General features: G+C 41.5%; 1 protein-coding gene across 4 annotated transcripts; it reads right to left on the bottom strand.

Annotated features, from left to right (window-relative positions):
• Window positions 1-2,755: 2,755 nt before the first annotated feature.
• Window positions 2,756-16,598, bottom strand: gtpbp1l (GTP binding protein 1, like). Of its 4 annotated transcripts, none has more exons than XM_080464528.1 (15): window positions 16,393-16,598; window positions 16,130-16,320; window positions 15,203-15,314; window positions 13,595-13,775; window positions 13,128-13,311; window positions 11,484-11,648; window positions 11,283-11,406; window positions 10,660-10,774; window positions 9,210-9,354; window positions 7,802-7,984; window positions 7,430-7,565; window positions 7,158-7,336; window positions 6,042-6,188; window positions 5,708-5,758; window positions 3,431-3,701 (listed from the first exon to the last, which is right to left on the bottom strand). In XM_080464528.1, exons 2-15 carry the CDS (start codon window positions 16,316-16,318, stop codon window positions 3,570-3,572), a joined length of 2,043 nt encoding a protein of 680 aa, XP_080320654.1. In that variant the 5' UTR covers window positions 16,319-16,320; window positions 16,393-16,598; the 3' UTR covers window positions 3,431-3,569. The 4 variants fall into 4 exon arrangements, with proteins under 4 accessions (XP_080320655.1, XP_080320656.1, XP_080320654.1 ...); XM_080464527.1 differs by having other exon boundaries at window positions 16,550-16,592; XM_080464529.1 differs by lacking the exon at window positions 5,708-5,758 and having other exon boundaries at window positions 2,756-3,701; window positions 16,550-16,592.
• Window positions 16,599-17,561: the final 963 nt, after the last annotated feature.

The raw sequence follows: 17,561 nt of genomic DNA, 5'->3' as shown, positions 1-17,561 counted from the left end.
CGGCCAATAAATCACTCGGTGACAAACTTGAGTAACGGATCCGGGAAATGAAAACTGAGAGTAAACAGAGACGCGCTACACGAGAATAAATTTTTTTTTCTCTACATATTTTCTTCGACACTGAGCGACGCTGTGACTCATAATCATGGAGTCCCCTCTCTGACCAGGACCTTTTGCGTTTCTATTTTTTTTCTGTGGTTTGGGCGAGCAGCGGCAGAGAAACGGCGCCGACACGTCCACACAGCCCTGGGGACATTGATTGAAAAATGATCAGTCATTCCAAACTGCTAAATTAAGCCCCCGGGGATGTTGGGGAAATGATTGTGGCCCGGGGAAGATTGACTCTTTCTGAACTGTTGAACAAATTTGATTGGAAGTCCCATGCATCAACGCAAAGTAGCCAAAGCCATTAAAAAAAAAACCCGGAGTGTTTTACTATTAGGGATTTCAGATTTGACTTAAACAACTGTGGTTATTCCCGTCTCATTTTAAAAAGCGAGCAAATGATCCTCGGATGAATCAGCCTGTAATTCAGCTGCAGGTCGGGTTCCAGGTTCCCCATCGTCCATCTCGTGCAATGTTGAAATGTGCGAAGCTCATGTCGGAGCGTGCCCACTTAAGAATGGAAAGCTGGGGGGGGGGGGGTAATTCAGGGGAATTATGAAGCTCTTCAGGTCTTTTTTTAATTCCTTTCAAACCAAAGCGAATGCTAATTTAATAGCAACACTACGGGGATATGCGAGGGTTGGAGAAACCGCTCAATTGGTCAGCCGGTGTTTCTCTGACCAGGTCCTGATTGGACCGGGTTTTCTCTTTTGTGTTCAATCAAAATTCAGAAGAATAAACTTCTACCTTTTGAAACTTAAGTCATTTTGTTGAAATAAGTAAAAAAAATAAAATAAATCAACAGCTTCCCGTCACATATCGCCTCCTGCATCCGTACAAGAATTTCCCGTGCTTGACTTTTCCTGATTTGCATTTTATTTGTTATCTTTTATTGATGTGAAACATTTTTGAACTTTAAAATTAAAAAAAAAAAAGAAAAGAAAGAAAAAGAAAAAGACCCTTTTTTCAAAGCTGGAACGATTCCATCGATCAAACCTTTTCCGTCACTCGGTATTTTCATTGTGTGCAAACATCGATTCCGCTGGCAGCATTCTGAATGGGAGCGGCCTCCTCAAACAGCAGAGAGGCCATCTTAGGAGTTCACATGAATATTCATGCCGATCTTTCATTATGAGATGTTGACGCTTAACGTTGTAAACTAATAGGAAGAGGTCGGACAGCGAGCGGATGTCTAATCCTCTGATTTTGGAATATAAGTGAAACGAAAGGCAACCCGTTTGTAGAACATCTTTATTTAAAAGGATTTACAACACCAACTGGCACCACTTCATTTAAATGGCATCTTTTTTTTTTTTTTCTTTTCTTTTTTTGAACCTTCTGTGCAACTTGCACTTTTTGTACAAACATACACACACAAAAAAAACTCTTCAAAAAATAAATCCATGCACTATTTCAGCGGGGGGGGGGGGGGGGGGGGTCTTGACAGTTTTGTCTGATCCCTGTAAAACTGGACTTTAAAATCTTTTTTTAATCAGCCAGCTTTAAATTATGGGAGGTACATGAACAAAAGAAATCCTCCAAAAAACTAAATACACACCTTCAAATGGCAACAATGGATAACAAAAGCCCCCCCCCCCCCCCCACACACACACACACGAAAAAAAGAGATAAAAATCATATAAAGTTGTAGTTTTTGAGTTGCTTGCTATAGTTTTATCAGTCAAGTTGCATTAAATCTGGTTGATTTGCATTCAAGTAGACAAAAATGAAGCAACCTGTGAGGATTACTGCTCCAGAAGGATATTGTGCGGGCAGATTTCAGTGATTGAAAGATGTTCTTCCTTGGCATTCCCGCGTCTGACTTTCAGTTTTAGACACGTGATGATTTCTTATGTGCGCGAGACTTCATGAGAAGGAAGAAAGGCGCCCCGGAGGTCTCTGCCGGCTCGACTCATTCCCTGATCGACCAGGTAAGAAGAGAAAAAAAAAAAAGAAAAGAGGAAAACTCTCGATTCGATCGATTGGATGACCGTTGTTTTACGCCAGAACCTCGTGCGCTCTGACGGATGATTTCTTATTCGTGTACAACAAGTGAGACCTAAGCGGCGACGCTCACAGCCCAGACAACGTCTGGGATTATTCCAGACGACCGTCGGAGCTGAAGTCAGAAACGGGGAGAGCGAAGTCTTTTGTACGCCTTTAAAAATCTGCTTTAACTTCTTTTTGAAATCAACAACGTCCACAAAACATCTACCGCCTGAAAGGACCGAGGCTGAAGGGAAACACAGGAGTACAAACCAGAACGTTTCCGCCAAACTGAAGAAAAACTGTTTGTTTTTTTGCCGCAAATATTTTGAGACTAAAATTGAAAGCAAAATATACAACGATGTCCGCAGGCTGTGCAACTTTCTAAAAAAAACTAAGAATTTAGTGAAAATGTCAACAAGTAAAAATTTTAAAATTGTGAAAGAATTTGCAAAATTTAAAGTAAAAATTGTGAAAAAGAAAATTTGGGTTGAAAAAGATTTAGAAAGCATTTTTTCCCAGACGTATACAATTTCAAAAGTGAACATTTTTGAAATATAAACTATTGAGAGAAAGAAATCCTATTTGAAGTCGAAATTTAAAAAAAAAAAAAAAACTTTAATCAAAGAGCTGGAATTTAAAGAATGAATTCAGGCAAAGTATTGGAAACAGTTTAAACAAGGGGATTTTGTTTTTTAGTTAGAAATTTTACAATTCTGAATTTAAAATTGTGCAAAAAAAAAAAAAAACATTTAGCATTGAAAAAAGTCAGAGAACGCAGTTTAAAAAAAACCCCAAAAAGTCCAAATTTTACAAGTTGAAAACTTTTGAAATATAAAATATTGAGAGAAAAAAATCCCAATTTGAGGTTTTGAATGAAAGCTAAAATTTGGACTTTTGTTTTTGATTTTTATGATCGATATATTTTAAAAACAAAATTTGACATTTTGTTGTAGATATTTTGATCACAAAAAAAAATCTAACTTTTCTGAATAAAGTATGTTGTATGTAGTGTTGAATAAAGAAATCTGGTTTAAAAAAAAAAAAGGCAAAACTTTTGAGTGTAAAGTCAAAACAAATCTGAGAATGGAACCCAAAATGATGTTGAAATTTCACGATTATATAAAACGTAGAAAAAGTTTCCACTTGGCATCTTTTGCTGTGACATTCCGAGAAAAGTGAAAAAAGTTCTTGGAAACGGGCCGAAGCAGCGGAAATCAAAACGTTGAGGATGAAAACCTAATTTAGGGAACACGTCTCAAAATGTTGACGGTGGAAAAAAAGAAAATCCTCCTTCAAATCTGGGCGACAAACTGAAAATCTCCAGAAAATAACATTGTTATCAAAACGTTACAAGTTTATTCAGTTTGAAACCAAAATGTTTGTGTATGAACAAAACTCTTCCAGGCAGGTTGGAGTCATTCAGTCCCTGCGTGAGGAGGAAACGGTGACGAAGACGATGACGACGAAGAGGAGTTTCAGGCGGTGCCCGCTGCTCCTGCGGGCAGCGCTGTGGAGATGGCGGCGGCGGCGGTGGCGGTGGCGGCGTTCAGGCCTTTCCCTCGGTGTCTCTGACCGCCTCTCCGGCGCCCGCCGCCTCCAGACTTCAGCTGGATAAAAACATCGCAGTGACGAAGAGTCAGTTTGTTTTCAGGATTTCTCTCGAGGTTCTTCTTCTGTTTATTGTACAATCTTATTTCACTCGGGGGAACAAAAACAAATAAATAAAACGGTGACAGTTCGAAAAAACACTCCGATTGTAAAAAATGACATCGTTTTTATTGACGCCGAACACTTGAGCTCACGTTGACACGTTCCAGGTTAAAAAGCCTCGACTTTGTGTCTTCCTTTCACAAAAGTTTCCCCAGCAACGGTAAAAGTTTGTTTCCACTGAAACGGCAGAAACACTTAACAAAATGATGCCGTTAGCATGTTGCCGTTTGTTTGTTTTTGACATTATTGAACCAGAGCGTTTTCAAAAAGTTGCGTTTTTCCCCATCTCCACAGAGGCGGAGCATATTCGAGACGATGCATTTTGTCGCACTTCGATGGAGCTTTCTGAAACTTCTTCTATAACTTGCATAAAAATCACAACTTTACCAATAAAGTGAGATTTTAGAAATTCAAAATACAAATTATTTAAAAAAAAATTTAATGTTTTGAAAAAAAGAGAAACTTTTTTTTTCCCCAAGTGAAAATTGTACAGAGAAAATGTCTTTTAAACATAAAATATTGAAAAAATTTGAGGTTTTAATCAAATTAAAATGTGAAAAAGTTTTGACACTTCTATCGCAGTTGAATTTATTTATTTTTTTCCGATCTCGTCCTGACAGCAAGCAGGTCTCAATATTGTGTCCGCGACCCTGGAGAAATAGATTTTTGCGTTGGCTTGGTGTTTTGGCCAGATTTTCAGGCCGGTGTTGGTCTTTCGTTTGTCACCCCGAGGTTAGACTACGTGTGCAACACTGAAGTGAAACGGTACTTGCGTTTCTGCAGGGTCGGTGTGAAAAGTCAGTTTCATTTTGTTTTTCCAAGTCAACGTACGCGAGTCAAACAGGAGAGAATAAAACGCCATGAAGGCTTAACGAGAGAAGAAAAACCCACCGTGTTAATCAGCTCCTTCTACAATATATGAATGTGTTTGTGAATATTTTATTAATAGTATTTCGTGAGCTGCTGGACACCTTGAATTCTCTCTCTCTCTCTCTCTCTGCCTGAGAAGTAATGTCCCAATAATGAAGGCGTTTCTTTCCGAAAATCACCGTTTCCATGTCTTTCATGCATCTACTTCCTGTTCTCTGTACTTCGCTGAACATTAATCACATCGGCATATTATTTGTAAAGTGGAACGACGACGATTGTCAAGATAATTCTTCATCTTTTTCTACATGCAAACTGTACATGTTGATCTTACGATGAGAAGAAATATGAAGCCACGAAAATTTGATGCCACAATTCTCCAGTTTACTTACTCCGAGAAGTTTCCCTTATCAGTTTTGGCACGTACAGTTTCTGCTCAAACGTTTCGCCATAAAAGCCTCTTTTATCTCGTCCTACCAGAAGTCTACCAGCTGGTCTGAGTTGAAAAATTTTAAATATTGTCTTGCTTTCAGACTTAATCACCTTACATACATGTTTTATTATAACTTCTTTCATCTGTTTTCACTTTCTGGTTAAAAAAAACAAACAAAAACAAACCTGTACTATGTCATTATTGTTCAAATGAGTTCCAGCGACATGAGGTCAAATGTTTTCTGCCTTTGAAGATGTAAAGAGTGTAAAATAAATAAATAAATAAGTCACTGCTCTGTAGGTTGATAAGCGCTCGGTGAACTGAGGCAGAATAATGTTCAGACTGCAGTTCATTTATTTCAGGTTTGTCAAGTGTTGTAAAACTTCCTAACGATATATTTATACTTTGTTGCACTAAAACAAAGACCGATTTAGAGCTCCAGTTCTCTCTAGATTACACGGCGTCATTTACTGGTCAGACCAGCTTGACATCAAATTATACTCGAGTAAAAACGAGACGGATTAGTGAAGATGGTCAGAAAACAAAGAAAGGGGAGTTTCCATGCAGGGGCAGAACCGGCACAACCGCCGCCAACGTGTTTACCTTGTTTTCCTTGTTGTTGTCAAAACACAGAGCCGCCTCCTCTACCGCTGTCTGACGCAGCATGCCGACACAGAGAGGAAGCACAGGGAGCAGCGTGGTGCGTAGCAGTGGAAGGAAGGAGAGGAAAGAGAGGGTGTGTGTGTGTGTGTGTGTGTGTGTGTGTGTGTGTGTGTGTGTGTGTGGAGGAGGAGGAGAAGGCATGTGATTGAGGGGTGACAGGATGGAGAGGAGAGAGGACAGCGACAGAAGTAAACACGCGAGCAGCGGTGGAAACAGGAAAGGCTCAGATTGTTGAGAGAGCGCGGAGCTTCAACTCGAAGCCGTGGTCACTCACTGGGAGCTGCGCTGTGGAGGGACTGGGCGGCCGCGCCGTCGACCCCGCCTCCTCTCCGGCGGCGCTGCCTTCTTTAAAGCTCTTCTTACCGGCCGCCGTTTTGGACTGATAGGACTTCGCTGCCTGGGTGCTCACCGCCTGCAGGAGCTGAAATCACAAAGCACATCCAGAGCTCCATTAAACCTCAAGCAACGCTTCTTTTTTTTTTTTCCCCCCCTTTTAAACAAGATGTAATAGTTTGTCAGTTCCCATGAAGCTTTCTGTAAAATAATATGGAAATAAACATTTGGTTTTCAGTTTCATTTTTACGTGCACACCACACTGATTTTCAGAAATGGTTCAATCTCTTGGATAAACACAGATAATGAAGGTGAAACAGACAAAACAGCCAGAAGAGCTGGAATTGATTTAAAATAATAATAATACGGGAAAAATTGTGAAAATAAATTGATTTAATTTGCTAGAGTAGCTTTTTCTTTCATGAAAAAAGGAAAAGGTAGAAAAATAAAAATAGAAAAAAGAAAGAAAAAAATTGAAAAACAAAAACAGGAAAAAACAAGAAAAAAGGGGGGTGAAAAAGAAAAAACAGGAAAGATGAAGTTGAAAAAATTAAGAGGGGGGAAAAAAGACAAAAAACATAATAAAAAAAATACATAAATGAAAAGATTGAGAAAAAAACGAAAAAAATTGAGAAGAAAAAAGGAGGGATAATTGCTAGTATGTCTAAAACGGCGCTAAACATTGGGAAAGGGACAGCAGCTATAAACATAAACAGCGACAGGCTAAAATTGATGATAAATGATAAACTGAAAAACTGCATGAAAAAAACATCTTTTAAAATGGACACAAAAACAGTTAACATGTTTTGCAGCTCCAGATTGTGGAAAAATGGGTTATAAAAAGACAAAAAAATGTGTCCACGTCCCATTTATCTTTCCGTGCTCAGACGTTCACCAGCTGCTGGTCCAGAACCTTCCATGATTCTGATTATCATACAGTGAAGGTACCAATGTGGTCTGATGTAGAAGTTCTTTCTTCATAGAAGTTGCATGAGCAACAAAAAACTTAAAAAGTGAGACATAGTCTATCAAATGCGCTCCAGCTTTTATTTTGTACCTTGGTGATGGTGCCCACAGCTTTGGTGCGTCCCTCCCTGAACACCAGCTTCTGGTCGCAGTGCAGGTACTCGGGGGTCTTGATGAAGCGGAAGTGGACCGAGGCCTTGTCGCCGGTCCTCAGACAGTCTTTGTTCATGGTCAGGATGGTGGCCGTCTGCCGGATGCTGCCACAGTGGACTTTAAAGAAGAGAAGACAGGGTTTTTTTTTTTTTTTTAAAGAGGCCACTCCAAATAGCTGAGGGGTGTTCGGAGACGCGTGCTGGCACCGACCCATGGCCTGGTATCGTGGAGATATCGTGGTGGGATGGTGCAGCACTAAGATCTCCGCCTCGAACTCCCAGGTGGCCTGGGGCATGAGCTTGGGGGAAACCATCACCATTCCTTTCCTGATGGACGACCGCTTGATCTGAGGAGGACGGACGGAGAGCGTGGAGAGAAAAAGGAACGATTGAATTTGTGGAGCGGAATTAAATCCAGAACACTGCCTGCTCCCTCTCCGGGGGGATTAGCATTTATTAGAAAACTGATTATAAAAGTTTGGAAAACTCTCACTGCTTAGAGAAACGTTTTGGGAATAATTACAAACTTTTGCACCAAGTTGTCTTCGTGGAGTTTTTTAGTTTAGCGAACGAACAAGCGCACCTTCTTGAGTGCGAAGGAGGCGGTCTGGCCCCCGCGGACCTCCCGGACCGGCATCCTCTTGCGGTGGATGGACTTGACGGCGATGGGGATGAAGGTGCCGAGCGGGTCGGGGCCTAACAGCAGCGTGTCGTTGAGCCGTATCAATCCACGTAACGTAGTGCCTGAAACCACCGTGCCCACGCCCTGGAGGGGAGGAGGCCGGGTTAAGATGAAGAGCTGCATCTCTGGACAAAGTCCAGAGGACTTCACAACGGAACAAGACAGCTTCACACGACGCCCACGAGCTTCTTCACATACTCTGCTTCTATCTACTCTATTTGCCCTGCGACTCAGACTGGAAACGTACAGAATGTTCTTGTTCTGATGTTCTCTCCTGCTGAGCTGGAACAATCTAAAATACTCTGACTTCAGAATGGATTGGAATTCCATTTACATACAGCGAATTCTATATGTTTGATCGGAAGAAGTAAAACCTATTTAATTCCACCATTTCTCTAATATTCAATAATCACGTTTAATAACGATCCCGACTATTTTTTACAATAACGTCATTGTTTAGCACTTGTTTGTCTCGTCTTTTCATTTATTTGCAGAATATTTTCTATTTGTACATCATTACTTTGCGACATAGTTTCATCGTTAATAATTCAAATGTCCACCAACTGTTTTCTAATCAAATCAGAGGATGTTTTAGGAAATGACTGCTGTCGACTTTAAGGTCAACACAGAATTCCAACCCGGCCAGATTTCAAACAGTATCTCTCCAAAGTGAGTATATCTTCTCATGGGACAAATGACACTTAGGGGTGGACTCACTTTGGTTGCCAGCAGTGTCACACATTAATGTGTGTTGAGATATAGTGAGGGAGCAGTAACTTCACACTGTCACACGAGCTCGACACCGACTGCTTCACATTGTATCAAGGTGTCATTTCTTCAGTGTTGCCCCGTGAAAAGATATATATATATATACATACAAGTATAGATTCATAATAGTGTAAAAATGTTTTTTTCCCTTTTTGTATTTGTTAGGAACAAATTATTATTAATCAAAATATAATTTTAGAGAGGTTCTTCAGGTTCTTGATGGTCTCGGACTGTTTCGCCGCGGTTCCACCGCGCAGTACGTGGCGGAGCGACCACATGAAAACCCGTCCCGGCACAAAAAGTGTGCTGGAACCGCGGCTTTAATTATTTGGAACAAAAGCCAACAGAAATCTTTATATTACTATGTTCCACATCTTTATCCATTCAAAAACATCATGTTCTTCATCAAAATACTTTTACAAAATACGTCTTAGGCTGGTTTTAAAAAGGGAAACATGATTACTAAACTACATGTATGACTGAGGTTCTTTACCCGTGCATCAAGCTATTTCACGTCGGATCATTTCAGCGCGTTTCTCACCGGTACTGAGTAAGTGTCGTCGATCTGGAACTCGGCGGGCTCGTCGTTGTTGAAGGTCGTTCTCGACGAGAGCAAGTTCAGGAACATCTTCAGCAGGTCCATATTCTCTCCGGTCACGTTGGAGATCTGGAAAATGGGACACATTCTGCAGAGAGCAAGAGAGCGGAAGCTGTTAAAACCGGATCCACGGGAAAACCTTTCGAGGCGAGAAGCAGTCGAGAAATCTTCAACTTGAATCATTTAATGGGGTTGAGTGAGACTCTGAAGCTTCAGCAGCTTCAGGGATGCTGGCATTAACACGTCCCAACATCCCAGCAGGGGGGACAGCAGACTCCCAGAGGGAAGCTGAAGAACGACACACCACTGGAGGAAAGGTGGTGGAGAAATATAAAAAAATATATATATAAAAAATGTCTCAAATGTAAAGTTCAGTGACACAAGACCGAGTCCAGATGCGATGACTTGTAGTGCCTGATCTGTGCCACAAGGGGGCAGGATCAAGGTTTGATAGATTAAAGCCAGCTGATGTGAAAAGACCATGTTTGTACATGTTTAGAAAAAATAGCAAAACTGCAACAAACTGTTGACCAGACCTTTGTTTTTAGGCTTTTTCTGTCTATGTTTCCTCTACAAAGGTCTCCTTGAATGAAGCTGAGACATCCTTGTACGTCTGTCAATATCTTTGGGATTATTCAGGAAATGATATGAAAGAATGAGTCTAAAGAGTGGAAATTGGTTGTGTTGAAAAATGGTTTGATATTCTTAAAATATCTTGAATTTAAATAAAACACAATATATGTAGCATGGGGGCTATGCTAATGATGGAATAAAACTGCATTTATGTGGAGTTGAAATCGAGGGAGAACATGGACCTTACATGTTTAGGAGATGAAGACTTGGTGAACTAATCTGTTAAAAATGAGTTAATTTGTTGAATATCTAAATTTGGGTTCGATATGATTGAGGCTACGTACCGGGAGTCATGACGGCCTGGAGGCGGCCATTGTCGTAATTATCTACTGAGCATGTGTAGAAGAACTATTTACTACTGCGGTGGTGCGCAATAGCAGCATTTTGGAAAAGTTGCGTTTTCCCCGTTTGCACAGATATAGAGTTGGAGTGTTTTCAAAAAGTTGCATTTCCTTTGTTTCCATGGAGACAAAGCACTTTCAAAAAGTTGTATTTTACATTCCCATGGAGTTGGAGTTGGGAGTTTTTGAGTTGCCTTTGTTGTTTCCGAAAGGCTGCATTTGCTGAAATCTTACACATTGTCCAATTAAAGCCTAAAGATCTCTCAAACAACAAACTAAACAAACTTTAAACTTGATCGTGGTTCAGTACAGTGAAGGTATTTAAAGAGTCCTTGTCGGAGTTTTTCTGTCTCCTCTTTGTGTGGCTGTTCATCTTTTCTCCCCCCCCCGTGCGCTCTGAGCTTGTCCTGCGGCCTCACCTCTCCGAGCTGAAGTTGGAGGCTGTGACGATGACGTCGTCCTTGTTCTGCACCAGCACGGGAATTTTCCTGCAGCCGGGCGACTTTAATAACCTCTGCAATAACTTCAGCGTCTCTGTGGAGAAACAGAAACAACACACGAGACCTGCGTTTCCTCAAAGTGCGACGACAGCGGGCGTGTTTTTACAACGAGCTGAAAGAAGTGAAACTTCATTAGAGAAACTCCTTTCTTGGGTTTTAAGCACATTTAATTTTACTCCACAAAGGGAGGCTTGCTGTTTTCTTAATTATCCCCACTTGATTTGTTTATTTACTCTTCCATTGGCTTCATGCAAAGTCTCCCTCATTCCCCTTTATTTCCTGCAGTTTATGTGATAAAACCCCTTATCTTCTTTTTTGTTAACGCGGACTTTCACAAACAGTTTCACATCATTAAAGCAAGTAGTGTACGGAAGAAGACTACGACTCCAACCCCGCCCCCCCACCAGATTGATAGCTAATTAATGTGAGAAAAGACGCTGGTTTCCCCTCTCGCCTCTCCACTAACTCCTGAAGAGCTCTGCAGATGGTGAGATCCCACGCTAATAGAGCCCCACGTTAATCAAGCATCGCCGTTGCTTTACCTTGCAGGATGTTGACGGGACACATGTCGATCTTGGTGACCACCACAAACACGGGGACGTTGAGGGCCAGCGCCAGACCCAGGTGCTCTTTGGTCATGCCCACGATGCCGGCGTTGCTGCCCACCTGAGGGGAGGGTCGGCGGTTATTGATGAGCGGAGCTTTTATTGGACACAGTGTCGCTCCTCTCCGGTTTCCGTTACCATGAGCATGCAGAAGTCGGGAAGGTGTCCCGTCATGCCGAACACGGTGGTCTTCAGGTACTTCTCGTGGCCGGCCAGGTCGATGAAGGTGATCACCTTGGAGGACTTCTCGCAGATTTTGGTCCAGTCCAGACCGCCGCCGTGGCTGTCGGGCTTATTCACCACCTGAGCGAGACACGTGGAGAGACGTGGAGCTGACAATATGTTGAGATGTCTAGAGCAGGGGTGTGGAGCACAAACAGCACAACTCCACCTTGAGTGGACCGGACCAGTAAAATAGTGCAGTGATAACATTTGAATTTATATTTTAGAGTTTTTCTTTGCTGTGGTGCAGAGTATACGTGAGGACAATGTCTACATTTTCACCCCAAAAAAACCCAATTATCACCAAACGTGACTCCAATCTCAACATGCGTCACAAAACTACAAAGCCGTGCCATTAAAAGTGCATCATCATCATGTTTCATTGGAACTGGAGAACTGGCGAATGAAAGTTTGAATCTGTGCCTGGCTTTACATTGGCAAACATTTGGGTCCGTCAAGAAAATAAAGGCTGTATTCAAATACCTATTATCTACCTGAGTATATATCTAAACTCGCCGAGCATTGTACTGCAGAGAATGTTCATATGTGCTTTCATTTTATTATTGGCTTGCTCTCTTTTGCTGCTCCTATTTATTAAAGGTTTATCTACAACAGTCGGGAATCACTGCTGTAGATTAGCCCATATGGATTTCCAGTGCCATTTGTGTTGAAGCCAGACTCAGATGAAAGCTATTCTATTTCATATTCATTCATGAAAACACATTTGTCATTTTGATGCCTATCATTCGCACACGTGTGCCTGTGCTGTAATTCTCCATTCGACTATCGCAGATTAAATCAATTCAATCAACCTGAAAACGGGAATATTTGTCTCGATTTTCTGCTCATTATTGAGGGCAAACAGTGTTTCACAGCCGCTGGTATAGAACATGACATCTACGGTACTAGAAGAAGATAAAAACCAAAGAGGAAAACAACCTTAGAGAGTGAATTTCTGAGTTTTATAGACGTGTTCCACCTCTGAAAGAAGGGATTACATCTTTCAATGCGTTCTTCTGAATAGAAATCAGACTTTTCAGAATGTTAATGCTCAACTGGGCAAGATCTTGTTATATGTGGGAATGTATTCACCACATCCTATATCTCAGTCTGAATATTTAATAATCTATAAAGTCTGTATAAATAGTCTGTAAAGTAGAGATGCATGGCCAAGTGTGTGTTATTTTAATTTTGTTAATAACTGTAGGTGTGGATTCATAAATCATAGCTTAATTACTAATTATCACCATTTGTACGACACCTTGTCTAATGTGTTTCAATCGGTATAATGTCTATGATTGTCTTAATTAAAATAAATACATGGGGTTTAACTAGTTGGTATGATACCGTCCTAGGCTGGTTTTAAAAAGGGAAACGTGATTACTAAACTACATGTATGACTGAGGTTCTTTATAAAAAAGATCATGAGAGAACAGGCGCTGAACAAACAGTGTTGGTGAGTCTCAGAAATCACATAGTACAATGGAAATATGAGCTTGGCACCATGGTTTTGTGTGTATTCTGAATGAAACGAGCCCCCGGTGTTCCGCAGCCTCTCACCTGCCCCTCCTGGTCAAAACCCAGGATGTCGTTGCCCACGCTGCTGGTCCTGCCGCTCTCCATCTCGTGTTTGTGTCGGAAGAGTTTCTGGCGAGCGAAGCCTCTGCCGTTGTCCAGCTCCCCGTGGGTCAGCACTCCCAGCAAGGTGCTCTTCCCGGCGTCCACGTTCCCCACAACTGCCACCCTGGACACGAGGGCGAAGGGACACGGTTTACTTGCTACTTTGCTGCCTTCAAACTGTAAAAACAGCGTAACTTTGAAACCTCTTGACTTCTTCCTCTCCTATTTATTGGAGTTTGGGTCACAGAGGCTGAAGCGAATCCATCTCAAGAGAGTAAACAAACTTGATTTATTCAAAAGTTAAGCTATTTTATGTTTTTACAACAATGGAACTTCGTAGATGGAAATAGGTCTGTATCGTTACGGTTGTTATTGTTGCTGACTGATCTTCGTCTCGTTCTTCTTACCTGACTTCCAGGAAGTCCTGCTCCCCGACGCGCCGCCTTATGAGGTAGTCCTGAATCTTCCCGCCCGTGTCCGTCCTCTCGCGCAGGAAGATGAGGTCGGCTTCGATCTGTTCGCAGAGCGACCGCACGGTGGCCACCGACGCCTCCATGTCCTTGTCGTCCAGGCCATAGTCCCCTCCGTCTGCATGGAACGAAGATGGGAAACGGGATATTATAGAGGTGATACAGCTGCTGAGCACTTAAGGGAAGGTTTTTGTCATTTTCAATCATTGGTTCATCAACAATCTCGGGCAGTAGAGCTGAAAGTCATAGGTCAAATAAGTTGACATGAAAACAGTCTATTGCAGTAAACTTAGTCTGTGACTGGTGACGCTGAACAACGCTTTCATTTTCGTCCGTCTCATTTTGACGGTGGATTGAAATCTATAGAACAAACCGTGTGTAAAAAAAAAAGCAGCCAACTACTTCTAGAGACACGCCTTTATTCGTTAAGATACATATAAACTCTGCGTGGTTGTACCGTACGGAGAAACAATCACGTCAGCCAGACTGAGGGTACACACACACACACACACACACACACACAAAAACACACACATTCCTGAACTTGTGACTGTGTGCTGAGTGGCGACAAAGCGACATGCTCGCACACGTGGACCCCAACACACACCGCTGGGGTCAGACCAGAAAGAACTCAGAGGGTGATAACTGAAGGTGTGTGTGTGTGTGTGTGTGTGTGTGTGTGTGTGTGTGTGTGTGTGTGTGTGTGTGTGTGTGTGTGTGTGTGTGTGTGTGTGTGTGTGTGTGTGTGTGTGTGTGTGTGTGTGTGTGTGTGTGTGTGTGGAAACTACAAAGACAAACAAATGGGATTAGCTGTCTGGAGTGACGGTTCCGCAGCGATTCCTCTCCGGTTAGAAAACATCAGCGTGTGTATTTCTGGTGAGAAAAGCCACGATAATCACCGTCTTTGAGCCAGAAGAAATAAATCTAAACGTAAACACGAGCTTTGCGCAAGATAAGAGTGTATGTCTTTTGAAAAAGTGCCAAGTAGTATTTGGCGCCATCGACAGGTTCTTTTCACCACCTGCAACACAAGACTGGAACTAAACTCTTAGCTGTTAAAAAAAAACAAAAAAAAAAACTCCATGTTTCAATAGAGTTTCGACCAGATTTATATTGGTTCCTGCAGGTGCTCTAACAGGAGACGCTCCAAGTGCTGTAATGAAAGGTGAGCAGGTTTCACCGCTGCTGTGGATCAAATAACGGCTGAGAGCTGGAAGAAGTTTTTCCGGAACCAATGCTTTCGCTGTGTGAATGTCTCAGGTCACTCACATCAAGGCTGAACTGCTCCCTGTTATTAACACGTCTTTCGGTTTTCCGAAGAAATCTATTTGGTGGAAAGTGCGAAAAAATGTTTCTTTGGATGAAAGAGGTTGCAGACACCTTGGCCACAGTATCATACAGGGACCATTTGAAGTACAATAAGTCTGACTGACTGTTGATTTTAACTGATTGTATTGAAAGTATGTTTTTGTTGCATCAGTGCTACAAAACATTGTCAAGGAAGCTGTGTTCTCACATAGACTTTTAGAAGTTATTTACGCTTACCTGAGCCCATTCCGACCACGTAGATGGTCTCGCCACAGCCTTCATCTATCCGCTCCCTCAGATGTCGGAGTAGACAGTCGTATTGTTCACCTGAGGGGCTGACGAGGACGAGCTGAGGAACAAACCGAAAAAGGTCAGAATTACAGGTGCTACTACATTAAAGGAAATAAATTCTGCTACTTAAGCAATGCTGGTGGGATGATGAAAATCATAATAAGTATAATAACTGTATTTCTAGATTACCATTGAGACACAAGGAATTTCACAAGGAAATAGAGAATCTTAATCTGAAGAGATTATAATTATGAACTAAGCTGTTAAGAAAGACATAATAAAGCTAAAGTGGGGAAGTCCAAGAATAAATCTCTAAAATGGCCACAAAAGCTAAAAAATATAATAAAACATATCTAAGTTGAACCTGTGAAACTTCATGAATGCAACCTCATTTTTTTTTATGTATAGGTAGTTTTGTTTTTGTTAATTCCCTTTAATTTCACATATTTAACATGTTCATTTCATTTGGTGGAAAATCCTGAAATGTTTCTTTCGGTCATAAAATTGCAGAAAAACGCCAAAGACTCTTCAAAGCTTTAGATATAAGATATTGAAGTTAATCCTTTGACACAGGCAGCCAGTGCAGAGACTGAAGCTCGGGTGAAACATCAACAAGATAAACTGTGCTATTTCTGTAGTACTGGTGGTGATCTTTACACTAAATGTTAGTGGGACGATGTAAACAAACCCCCCGACACGTCGCGTCCTGCCAGCTGGAACATCATACGTGTCACCGTTTTGCACAGACAACAAAATAAAAACGCAACGTGTGCGACTTTGGTGCATCAACAAGTCGGAGCAGGACTCCTTAAAAACTTCAAATTCACTCATTCGGAGTGTTTTATTTTTGTTTCGTTTTTAAACGAGGCCCACCTTGCTGCTTAAATCTAAAACATCCGCGGACTCTCCGTTCGCGTCCTCGCCGTCGTCGGAGCACTCTTCCCCGCACGGATCCTCTCCGCACCCCCGCTCCGGTGCGAACATGCAGGCGGGCACCACCACGGGCTCCGGTAACGAGCCCGGGGATAAAGCTGGAGGCTCTGTCGTCGTTACCGACGCCATATCTAGAAGAAAGAATTAAAAATAAAGCAAAGCAAAACCAAATTATCTCGACGAGCTAACGTTAATACACTTACTAGTAGATTGAAAGTCAGTGCTAACTAAACGTCGAAGACATTAGAGGTAACAGCATCTCTGTGACCATAATATGTTTATTACATGCTCAAACCTCTGTACATATAAACTGTTAAAACGGAACTATGTAACTAAATAAATAATAAAATGCAGGCATACCGGGAGTTGCTAGGTAGCTACAAGCTAACTTTGTTCTACTTCTTCGTGTGTTTTGCTTTCATGGATGTCGGTAAACAACACGAAGGTCCTTTACTGCTATCCTGCTGGACTCCAGTGGAACTGCACCTGGAAACAGCAGTGGATATGAAACCTTTATGGGAGATATTTGTTTTCTTTTTAAAATCAGGTGAATGAATGAATGAATGAATGAATTATTTACCATCAAAGTGTGCTCCGTAATCATCTAAATCTAAAGAGATATTATATGGTATTCTGAAGAAACATGAAACTTGAGCAAAGATTCAAGATCTTTAAATTACCTGAAATATGTAACTCATGATAAGATAAACATCTCCAAAAGTTGTAGATTTCAGTCCTCTGATTTAACCGAGAGATAAAAACCTCACAGCACGAAGACGTGCCAAAGACCCCCAAAATATGAAGTTCTTATATTTGTTGATGTGCATTCAACAGGCACACTAAAGTAACTTACATGAGATGTGCAAAATCAATGAAAGTTTCTGGAAGAAACAAATGAGTTCTTAAATAATAAATGAAGCGTAATGGTGAAGTTAACTTGTGATACACCCACTTTTGCGAAACTGCCTATTGTGTCCTTTCTCCCTTATAAACATTAATACTTACTGATATTGATACTGAGCACTGTCACCCAGATCACATTGCACAGATTAAGAACCTTTCCTGCACGTGGTGAGCCCACAGGAAGGTGGCACCCGGCGTGGGACATGAACCCACTACCTTAAGATTGTGAATCTCATGCTCTACCAACTGAGCTCGCCGGGGGCACTTGGAGACCCTTTACAGCAAAAAGGGTCAGAAGATGTATAGAAAGTTCTTTTTATAAAGAAGAGTGATTGTGTGAAATGTTGGAGGGAGTTAATGCTCATTCGTGAGAGAAAGAATGTTATGTGACTTCCTCTATTGTACAATCCTTTATCATTTATTTTCTTTGGATTCAAACATGCATGTCAGTTCCTTCTTTACATCCTTC

This window comes from Lipophrys pholis (assembly GCF_963383615.2).
Source record: "Lipophrys pholis genome assembly, chromosome: 5".
Taxonomy (NCBI): domain Eukaryota; kingdom Metazoa; phylum Chordata; class Actinopteri; order Blenniiformes; family Blenniidae; genus Lipophrys; species Lipophrys pholis.
This window is presented reverse-complemented; position numbering and strand designations above follow the sequence as displayed.

Coding starts and splice junctions, on each gene's coding strand:
- gtpbp1l (XM_080464528.1), bottom strand. CDS start 16,318: ATGGCGTCGGTAACGACGACAGAGCCTCCAGCTTTATCCCCGGGCTCG. Junction 11,649..13,127: donor GTTTTGACCAGGAGGGGCAG/GTGAGAGGCTGC, acceptor TGTCTCGCTCAG/GTGGTGAATAAGCCCGACAG. Junction 9,355..10,659: donor TCCAACTTCAGCTCGGAGAG/GTGAGGCCGCAG, acceptor TGCTCTCTGCAG/AATGTGTCCCATTTTCCAGA.